The 11,784-nt window shown below is 44.9% G+C and overlaps 1 protein-coding gene across 1 annotated transcript in view; it reads right to left on the bottom strand.

Annotated features, from left to right (window-relative positions):
* Positions 1-1,236: 1,236 nt before the first annotated feature.
* Positions 1,237-11,784, bottom strand: part of LOC101316839 (disintegrin and metalloproteinase domain-containing protein 20) — a 65,199-nt gene continuing 54,651 nt past the window's right edge. Inside the window, 3 exon segments of the mRNA XM_019922000.3 lie at positions 1,237-7,584; positions 7,586-7,684; positions 7,686-7,727. Coding sequence (XP_019777559.3) covers positions 5,382-7,584; positions 7,586-7,684; positions 7,686-7,727 — 2,344 coding nt within the window. The 3' untranslated portion in view covers positions 1,237-5,381.

The raw sequence follows: 11,784 nt of genomic DNA, 5'->3' as shown, positions 1-11,784 counted from the left end.
CAGGTACGGACACCGTTTGGAGCCTTTGTCAGGCTCCTATAGGTAAATCACACTGCAGGCCTTTAAGATTTTGGAGCAATGCCGTGCCATCGCCTTCGGATGACTGCTCTCCTTCTGAGAAACAGCTCTTGGCGTATTAGTGGGCCATGGTAGCTACTGAATGCTTGATGATGGGCCACCAAGTTGCCCATCACGAAATGGCTATTATCTGACCCACCACGCCATAAAGTGGGCCTGCACAGTACACTCCATCATCAAATGCAACTGATATATACAAAGTCAGGCCCAAGCAGGGGAGCCTCATGGGGGGTTCCCTGTGATCAGCTGACAGGGGAAGAGAAGATCTGGGCCTGGTTTAGAGACGGTTCTGCGTGCTATACATGCACCACCTGAATGTGGACAGCTGCAACACTACGGCCTTTCTCTGGGACATCCCTGAAGGATAGTGGTGAAGAGAAATTCTCTCAGTGCACAGAACTTTGGGGAGTTCACTTAGTTGTGCACATTGCTTACAAGGAGAAAAGGCCAGATCTGTGATTATATACCAATTCATGGGCTGTGACCAAAGGTTTGTCTGCATGGTTAGGGACATGGAAGAAATATGATTTGAAAATTGGTGACAAAGAAATATGGGAAAGAGGTATGTGGATAGACCTCTCTGAATGGTCAAAAAACATGAAGATATTTGTGTCCCATGTGAATGCTCACCAAAAGCTTACATCAGCAGAGGATTGTAATAACCGAGTGGACAGGATGACCCATTCTGTTGATACCAGTCAGCCTCTTTCCCCAGCCACCCGTCATCACCCAATGGGCTCATTAACAAACTGGCCATGGTGGCAGGGCAGGGTTGGCAGTTATACATGGGCTTTGCAACATGGACATCCACTCACCAAGGATGACCAAGCTACGGCCACCAATAACTGCCCAATCTTCAGTGGCAGAGACCAACACTGAGCCCCAAATATGGCAACATTTCCTGCAGTGATCAGACAGCTACCTGGTGGGTGCATGCCAGAAGAGGGTTCATTACACTGGACTGCTTCGTGTACAGAAGGGGAAGCATTTTATTCTTACTGGAGTAGACACTCTGGATGTAATTTTCCCTCCCTGCACCCAATGCTTCTGCCAAAGATACCAACCATGGACTTACAGAATGCCTTATCCACCACCATGGTATTCCACACAGCATTGCTTCTGATCAAGGAACTCACTTCATAGGAAAAAAAAAAGTGGCAATTGGTCCATGCTTATAGAATTCACTGGTCTTACCATGTTCCCCACCATCCTGAAGCAGTTGTCTTGACAGAATGGTGGAATGGCCTTTTGAAGACTCAGTTATAGTGCCAGCTAGGTGGCCATACCTTACAGGGCTGGAGCAAGGGTCTCCAGAATGCTGTATATGCCCTGAATCAACATCCAATATATGGTGCTGTTTCTCCCAAACCCAGGATTCATGAGTCCAGGAATCAAGGTGGAAATGGAATTGACACCACTCATTATTTTTTATTTTTTAAATTTTATTTATTTATTTATTTTTGGCTGTGTTGGGTCTTCGTTTCTGTGTGAGGGCTTTCTCTAGTTGCGTTGAGTGGAGGCCACTCTTCATCGCGGTGCGCGGGCCTCTCACTATCGTGGCCTCTCTTGTTGAGGAGCACAGGCTCCAGATGCCCAGGCTCAGTAGTTGTGGCTCATGGGCCTAGTTGCTCCGCAGCATGTGGGATCTTCCCAGACCAGGGCTCGAACCCGTGTCCCCTGCATTAGCAGGCAGATTCTCCACCACTGCGCCACCAGGAAAGCCCAACACCACTCATTATTAACCTTAGTGACCCACTAGCAAAGTTTTTGCTTCCTGTTTCCATGACTTTACTCTTTGCTGGCCTAGAGGTCTTAGTCCTAGAGGGAGGAATGCTTCCACCAGGAGACACAACAATGATTCTATTAACTGGAAGTTAAGACTGCCATCTGCCATCATCAAAACATCTACAAACAATAAATGCTGGAGAGGGTGTGGGAAAAGGGAACACTCTTGCACTGCTGGTGGGAATGTAAATTGATACAGCCACTATGGAGAACAGTATGGAGGTTCCTTAAAAAACTACAAATAGAACTACCATACAACCCAGCAATCCCACTACTGGGCATATACCCTGAGAAAACCATAATTAGAAAAGAGTCATGTACCACAATGTTCATTGCAGCTCTATTTACAATAGCCAGGACATGGAAGCAACCTAAGTGTCCATCATCGGATGAATGGATAAAGAAGATGTGGCACATATATACAATGGAATATTACTCAGCCATAAAAAGAAACGAAATTGAGTTACTTGTAGTGAGGTGGATGGACCTAGAGCCTGTCATACAGAGTGAAGTAAGTCAGAAAGAGAAAAACACATACCGTATGCTAACACATATATATGGAATCTAAAAAAAAAAAAAGAAGTCTCTGAAGAACCTAGGGGCAGGATAGGAATAAAGACGCAGACATAGAGAATGGACTTGAGGACATGGGGAGGGGGAAGGGTAAGCTGGAACGCAGTGAGAGAGTGGCGTGGACATATATACACTACCAAATGTAAAATAGATAGCTAGTGGGAAGCAGCCACATAGCACAGGGAGATCAGCTCGATGCTTTGTGTCTACCTAGAGGGGTGGGATAGTGAGGGTGGGAGGGAGATGCAAGAGGGAGGAGATATGGATATATATGTATATGTATAACTGATTCACTTTGTTATAAATCAGAAACTAACACACCATTGTAAAGCAATTATACTCTAATAAAGATGTTTAAAAAGAAAAGAAAAGAAAAAAAGACTGCCACCTGGCCAGTTTGGGCTCCTCATGCCTCTGAATCAATAGGCAACGAATGGAACTATGGTGATGGCTGGGGTGATTGATCCTGATTACCCAGGGGAAATTGGACTACTTCTCCACAGTAAAGGTAAGGAAGAGTAGGTCTGGAACACAGGAAATAGCTTAGGGTGTCTCAGTATTACCATGCCCTGTTATTAAGGTCAGTGGAAAACTATAACAACCCAATCCAGCATTGGCCCAGACCCTTCAGGAATAAAGGTTTGGATCACCCCACCAGGTAAAGAACAATGATTAGATGAAGTACTTGCTGAAGGCAAAGGGAACAGAGTGGGTGGTAAAAGAAGATGGTCATAAATACCAGCTACAACCATGTGACCAGTTATAGAAACAAGGACTGTAATACGTTGCGAGTATGTTCTTATTTTTATATGAATACATTTGCATTCATATTTCCTGTTTGTTTTCTTTCCTTTCTTTTTCCTTGTTATTTCCTCTTATTCCCTTAACATGTAGCATAAGACATATTGAATTTATATCATAGTATCTCATTATTAATTTCACATCATAGTATTTAAGTTACCGGATATCAGGAAGAACAAACATCCCTGAGGGCTTTACTTCCTCTTCTGGGGAAAGGATAAATATATAAATCACCATATCCTGTTGGTTCTGTTTCTCTGCTGAACCCTAATACAAGTACCATTCCATGATGGGTTGTACACACTAAACCAGAGGCCTCTACATGGGTGGGAACCAGGGGCTGGAAGGAGAAGTGGCACCACTTACCATCACTACCTATGACTCACTGAGGTGGTTCGTGCCTCCTGTCCCCTGCAACTCTAGGCTCTGCAGGGTCACCAAATGGGTCATACTTTCACAGTGGGACAAAGCTGGAGTCCCACCTGGGCATTTGGGGCTCCCTGTGTCCCTGCAGTAGCAAGAAGAGGTGTCACAGTCTTGACAGGCATACTGGAGCCTAATCATTGAGAGGAGGTAGGGCGTATGTGTGGAACCCAGGTGATCTCCTTAGGTGCCTCTTTGTATTTTCTAGCTCTATTGCTACTATAAATGGATAGATTCAGCAATCCGAGCCTGAGAAAGACATGGTGACCAGGCACTCGGGTGCTTTAAAGATAAGGGCCTGGGTAATAACACAGGGTTAACATCCAACCCAAGTCATCAGAATGCTATCTAGAGATGAGGGAAACTAGAACAGATAGTGGAGAGACAGTATCAACTTTAGCCCCAGAACCAAACACAGTACTAGGGTCTCTGCTTCATCCCACTAACCTCCCTCTTCTATGGTTCCCCACAGGCAGAGATGCCTGCCAGAATCCTGGAGGAGCTGTTTCCAGAACATATAAAGAAAAGTTGATCAGAGCAATGCAAAGACCAGACTGTGGAATTTCCCAATGAGCCATCTTCATCCTCCTCCCAGGAAAGTCTTGCTGACCAGCTGCTGGGATTATGATCAGCATAGAGCCTCCAGATGTTAGCTCTTTGGGGTCAGTCTCAGTTGCTGGGAGGTGCACGGCCAAGCTCTTACCCTTCCCAGGGCACTCACATCCAGTGAATAAGCAAGAGGAGGGAATGAAGACCAGGCCATTTTGGACCAATTCAAGACTAGTCTGTCAGGCAATATTCATCCTAGAGCTTGCTGCCAGGTTGGCCAAGGCTGAAATGTGAAATGGCCAAGGCTATTTCTCATCTGCACAACTGACTTCATCAACCTTTCTCTCTAACCTTTAATTCAGTGTCTGCTACTGGAGAACTCAAACTATCATAATGAAGTAACTACTGAAAGCACCTAGATGTCCTAGGGCCAAGGGAACAAAGGAAAGAGGTTGGGTTCATTCAAGTACTGGTGATTTAAGGAGGCCCCCTGCAGAGCAGGCACCAAGACCTCTAAGGAGAGCAAGTGACTAGCTGATGCTGGTGCTTCAGCAACTCAGAGGAGGACCACACTGCTAACCCCAGAGCTGCAACTCTGATCTCTGAAAGTATCAGTGGTCATCTGGTGCTGGTACTTCTAATGAAGAATGAGGGTGGTTCTAACAGGGTCAACAAAACTGCAATCCAAAGCCAAATGTGGCTACCAAAATGACAGAGTAACTTTTAGCACACAAGAAAGTAAACTCCCTGCTCCCTTCATCCACCATTCCAGGCTACTTCTACTGCCCTCTTTTGGCACAGCTACCTGGAAAAGAGCTGGCAAAGCAGCAACGGGGTATGTAGCGGCACATCCCGGACATTACATTTTAAGAATACAAAGGTGGGAGGAGGTTTACAACTGATGAGACATTAGCTTAAAAATGTGACTTTGCCATGCCTTTGCTCAGGAAACATAAAGAGATGACTTCCAGGAAAAAAAATGAACTTTTAATATTGCTTAACACACTGAAGAGTAAGTAAGAACATGCTAGGAATCCTTCAGTGAAATATTAATGCTTATGATTCTGACATGAGGGATCCTTAAATTTTCTTGAAACAGTCAGACATGCCCTAATACTTCTCTACTATTAAAGGAAAAACCAGAGATTTAAAAAAAAAATGAAGCAGGAGCCTTAGTCACCTTCTTCCTCCTCAGTCTCTTTTTCTTCCATCGTTTCTGCCTCCTCCTTTTTATGTTTCTCATAAAGCACAAAGATGCAACGTAAAAATAAACAAGTCAAAGGAATAAGCCACAATAATGGCTGTTTTCCCTTCTCCTTCAGTCCTGTCTCTTCTGCTTGGGGATTAAAAGGTGGGCCACTACTATTACTACCTCCATTGCCTTGCTGTTCACAGTAGGGAGGTGCCCATCCAGGATTGCAGTGGCATTGCTGTTTATTATTGCAGATCCCCTTCATATGGCAGGTCTCAGGCTGACAGGCTTGTGGTACACGAACCATACTGACACACTTGTTGCGGACACATATCTTTCCTGGACCACACATTGTGCCGTCTTTCACTTGACCGATATCAGATATGGACATCCCCATATGATAATCAGTGCCCCAACAAGTGGTGTCATTGAAGTGAAGCTGATGCACTGTGGAATGTTCTATCAGATTAGGAATTACTCCCACATTTTCACACTGAACTCTCCCACACAGGATATCAGGGGATGCACATTTTACGTACTGTGTGTCTTTGATACCACAGTGACCAAATCGATTTCCTTGGGTGTTGATTTCTTTGTAGCAACTCTGAGGTGCACTCCTTGCATCTTTGCCAAATATCTCCCTGCACTGTTCATCATGGTTATTACAGCTCTTTTGATAGCAGTAGGCACCATCACTACAGGGAATCCCATCCTGCACATATACATCTTCTGGGCACTGATGGGATGTCCCATTGCACCACTCTGGAAGGTCACATTCACTGACCTGTTTTCTGCACAAAGTCCCTGATGACATGACCTTGCAGTCTTTACAACAAAGCCCGAAAGCACAAGCAGCTCCAGGCTTCAGAGTGCAATTCAACAGACAGCAGGGATCATTTTTGCACTGCTCTATGGTTCCACAGTCACACTCCTCTCCTTCTTCAACCACTAGGTTCCCACAATACTTCAGCCTAAAGATATTCCCTGGATGTGGAGGAGAGTAAAGACATAATCCATTACTGATAAGATTGTCCCAATACTCGGCATAACTGCAGTTGCTGAATTTATTTGTCACCTCTCTGGCAGGAAACATTATGCACCACTGAAGTTCACACACACACCATTCAGTATCATGCCGCATACCTAAATTATGACCGAGTTCATGGGTCACAACAATTGCAAAAGCATACAGACTCTCGTCTTCAAAAACATTAACTCCACTATTTAAAGGACGCTGGCATATTCCACCAACATAGGCAAGTCCAAGCGTTATGCCAAACGATTTCTTTATGAAAAGATGGGCCGCATCATGTGACAGTCGGTGATCAAGGCTAAAATACTTCCAAACAGAAAAATCCTCCAAAAGCTTATCTATGTTATCGATGGGAACTGGGTTTCCTTTAGTCCAGACTTCAAGCCCAGTTAAAATTACAACAAGTTCCAAAGAGTGATACAAGCTACCTATTATATTGACAACATCAAGTATTTCACGCTGCACTACTGACACATTACTTTCCGAGTGAACGAATCGAAGATTGTCCACAACCACTACCAACTCAAGAAAACGCAAGTGGGTCCACCAGCCTGTGTAAGAACTTTGCATCAGAGTGAAATTATGCAACTCTTGCAACTCCAGTTGGCGTGCTATATCCTCTTCTGTTAACCCACATCTCATAGGTGGGAACTGTGTATCATCACTGTCTATCTTATACACCCAGTGTTCAAATGTGGCAGAAAACCTAACTGGTTCAATTTCATAAGCAAGATCATTTATCTGTAGTATTCCTCGAAAACCTCCAGAACAAGTACTGAGGGCAACCAGGGACTTGGGAACCCCCTCCACATAACCATGATAGTAGCAGTCATCAGGAACAAAAGGCTGATCCTGGCGGAGGGCACGCTGGTCTGTGTAGGTGAACACTGGGAGGTATCTGGAAACCAAGAACTTCTTGACCCTCATGTGGGCAATGTGTCTCTGGCCCCCAAACCGCAGGCTGTAGGAGAGCCAGCCCGGAGCCTTTGCATTTCTGCCCCTGCCAGTCACCTTCAAGGGGATCACCAGTTCTGGAGAGGAGAAGTGCTGGGAGGCCCTGGCCTGAGAGTGGTCAGAAATGAACAAAGACACCCCAAATGAGAGCAGCAGAAGAGTGGCTCTGATGTGCACCAGGGCCTCACCCACTGCCATTATGGAGGCATCTGTTTAGGGCTGAAGAGGGCAGGGCATCAGGCGCTACTGGTCTGGCTCCTCCCTCTGAGCTGTTCAGGGTGCAGGGCTGACCTTTATGGATCTATGTCCTGGAAGAGGTGAACCATCAGAGCTTCAGTGCTGAAAGTGAAAACAGAAAGAAGAGCTAGGATGGGGTGGTTGGGGCAGGGAGGGTGGGGGGCTGGAGAGAGAGAAGAAGGTGATTTCAATTGGGACAAGGCTTGAATCAATAAAATTCCTGAGATTGTTTCATATATAAGTAAGGGCAAGGGGTGGGGGAAGAGCAGGTTACCTGGGAAAGAGATGAAGGAAATGCATCATAGGTTGGTAATTATTGAACCTGATAAAGATTCATTATATACTGTTCTCTAAACATGTACACTGGCATGGCATTTTCCCTACTAAAAAGATTGACATCTGACTCCCAATTTCTCCTCTACCCAAAAATCTACTGATACTCTGCTAGCTTCAGTAAGCATGTAGACAGCCCATCCAAAGCTCACCATTTTTTTTATCCCTTTATTCAGACAGTTTGATCCATCTTTCCTTCTCTTCTACAGACATCTTATCTAGCCCCCATTTCTGTTTGAGGTTAGCAGTCAAACTAAGCCTCACTTAATGGACTCATTAGTTTTGTGAGACTCCTCCAATCAAGACAAATTTTTATTTTATAACGCATTCTTACCTGCAGAAAACCCTGTACATTCAAAGGAAGGCATCCATACTGACGGTGTAATAGGGAAAGGGGCTGCTATTTGGGCACAGCCCCATTGCCTCCAATCACAGCATGGAAGCAGCAGCCTTCTCTCCACCCAGCCCAGCTGCATCATGTTCTGAATCATTAGAGACTCATCCTGGCTGTGTAAATACAGATTCCATTCTATATTTTACATGGCTGGTGAGTTAGCTGAATTCTCTAGAGAAAGCTGGACTGAAGAATTTAAAACTAGAATCAGTTCACTAAAATGTTCAAAGACTACAATTTGAATGGACTTTCTTCATACCTGTTAAAAACATAAATTTTACCTCAGGTAAAAGCTAATTTCACTCATTTTCTGATTTTCAGTTAAAAGTATCAATAATTTGTGCTTCCCTGGTGATGCAGTGGTTAAGAGTCCACCTGCCAGTGCAGGGGACACAGGTTCGATCCCTGGTCTGGGAAGATCCCACATGCCATGGAGCAACTAAGCCCGTGTGCCACAACTACTGAGCCTGTGCTCTAGAGTCCACAAGCCACAACTACTGAGCCCGTGAACCACAACTACTGAAGCCCATGTGCCTAGAGCCTGTGCTTCGCAACAAGAGAAGCCACTGCAACGAGAAGCCCGCAAACTCGCAACAAAGTAGCCCCTGCTCACTGCAACTAGACAAAGCCCATGAGCAGCAACAAAGACCCAACACAGACAGATAAATAAATAAATAAAATTTAAAAGTATCAATAATTTGCTTAATATTTAAAAACAAAAGTTAAAAAAAATTGGAGACACATTTGAACACATACTGGTGGCCGAATATTCTAAATAAGGACACAAATGGGTTCAGTAGTAGAGAGCGTAAGAAATATCCTCAGCATTATGATGTCAAAAACACCTGTACACTCCTGGATACTTTTCCAGAACTAATGTATGAATACTGGAAGCCAAGAATACTAGATGAAACCTCTTAGGGAAAGCACCTCTGATATAGGTGAAATCCTAGTGACCAGATTTCCTTTCCATGTCTCTCTTCATGATATCCCTGGCTACAGATTTGGGAGTATTAAGATGGAAATGTGTGAGTTGGAAGAGGATTATTAAAGCATTATAAAGAGGAAAATAACCTATATTAAGCTTCATCAGAAATATGTGGTAATAATAGAAAATTTCATTGCCAAGAATCTTTGAGTCATACCAGTCTTTGTCACTATTGCACTATTCCAAAGACAAGTCCTGAAGGACCATCACATTACCATTAATTACGTGAACTGGTGTCACACAAAAGCCCTTCCTCTCTAGCATTACCTGTACTTCAAGCAGTGTAAGAATCTTCTTCTGTATCAGTAATTAACTCTTCTATTTCCAGCAGCTATTTCAAACTCCCCAAAACCCCTATTTTACCTTGTCTCCACACACTCTTAGTCACAGCTATTTCAGTGTTTCAAAAACTTAGGTCACAAACCATTCAGGGTCATGAAATCAATTTAGTGAGCCACAACTAAATAAAACAACAGAAAACATCAGAGAGCTTCACACAGATCAGTATCACCTGCTATTACCTGTCACCACAGAAGCTACAGCAGCATTCTGCTGACACATCTTACGCTGATTATCAATTATTTTCTGAACCCCAAAACTAAATTTTTTTTTTTTTTTTTTTTTTTTTGCGGTAGGCGGGCCTCTCACTGTTGTGGCCTCTCCCATTGCGGAGCACAGGCTCCAGACGCGAAGGCTCAGCGGCCATGACTCACGGGCCTAGCTACTCCGTGGCATGTGGGATCTTCCTGGACTGGGGCACGAACCCGTGTCCCCTGCATCGGCAGGCGGACTCTCAACCACTGCGCCTCCAGGGAAGCCCCCAAAACTAAAATTTATACTTTGTCTATGTAGCTGAAGATGGGAATCTGCACATTATATTACCCCATTTCTAGCTGGCTTCCTGAAGAGTTTTGTCAAGAAGGGCATGAGAGGGAGAATAAAAGGCAAAACGAAAGGACATGGGGCTCTACCTGTTTGCCTGCTGTTACTTTCAGTGACCACCACCTGCAATGGGATCTTGCTCTGGTGGCAAGAGTCAGTTACCACATTCCCAGAACCAGCTCCATCAAGCCCTATCAAAGGTTCCCAGGGGACAGTGCCCCCTCCTCAGAAGTCTGAAAACCAGATGTACAGAGCCATCTTCCAGTACCCTGGGCAACCCACACCAGCCAGCCAGTGTCTCTTTCTCAGATGTTCCCTGGCTATACCACAAATCTCCTTGATACAAGCCCCATAAAAGAGCACACACCCCTGCTCTGATATCTGAGTCAGAGTTTTAGAGGACCTTTTTCCAAGTCCTTAAGGAACCAGCACCAGCTCAGCATTACCTTATAGTAGGTACAGCTATCAACTCCACAAAACCCCTTTTCTGAGTTCCAAAATTACCAGCATCACCTGGGCTTGTAATGCCCTATCTTCTACACTCCAGGTCCAGACATATGAGGCCCATTTTGACAGCTTCTAGGTTATGATAACCCCAACCTCTTCCCTTTGTTCCCCCAATCTTACGGGTAGAACTCCTTCTGGCAACTCATACTTCTGTGTACCTCAGTGTCCCCTTTTTTCCCTTTTCAGTCCTCTATTACCTTTTCAAGAATTCCCTATAGTAATTGCTCTTGGTGGGTTTCTCTTCTCTGAACTAGATCTTGACGGATACAGGACTTGGTACCAAGAGTGCTGCCAAGAGAGACAGACAAGATGGGACTCTGGGATTGGCTTGGGTATGTTCATGGCCTTAACACAACACTGAACTGCTTTTTTTTTTTTTTTTTGGGCGGTACGCGGGCCTCTCACTGTTGTGGCCTCTCCCATTGTGGAGCACAGGCTCTGGACACGCAGGCTCAGCGGCCATGGCTCACAGGCCCAGCCGCTCTGCGGCATGTGGGATCTTCCCGGACCGGGGCATGAACCCATGTCCCCTGCATCGGCAGGCAGACTCTCAACCACTGCGCCACCAGGGAAGCCCTGAACTCCTTTTGAATGGGGAATGGGCACATAGTAACACCACAATTAATTAAATTACTACTCACGTTGATTGTGATGAAGTGCCCTACTGAAGCAAGTGTGTGGGGGACCAAGGGAGGGCTGTGATGATGCCTATAAGTATCTCAAGGACTGAGGTGTGGAATAGCTATACTAAATTCTAATGGAGATTTTGCAAAATGAGGTTCAAGGCTCTAAATTCTCAGCTCAGATTTCTGATAATGGTGGACAACGCCCCCGCCCCCCCTCCCCCAAATCTCTCTTTTAGCCACATGGCCAACTTCAAAGAAAATCAAAATTTAACTGTGGAGTTACAGAATCACAGAGTAAGCTGAATACAGAGATTTGCCAAGACTGTAGTGGGAAATCTGATTGAGATGGGAAAAAACCTTGACACTTGAAAAGAGGAATTCCAGGTGGACTGGATTGGTTCTGAGTATCTAGATGCTCCCAAGTACCCC

This window comes from Tursiops truncatus, chromosome 2 (assembly GCF_011762595.2).
Source record: "Tursiops truncatus isolate mTurTru1 chromosome 2, mTurTru1.mat.Y, whole genome shotgun sequence".
Classification (NCBI taxonomy): domain Eukaryota; kingdom Metazoa; phylum Chordata; class Mammalia; order Artiodactyla; family Delphinidae; genus Tursiops; species Tursiops truncatus.
This window is presented reverse-complemented; position numbering and strand designations above follow the sequence as displayed.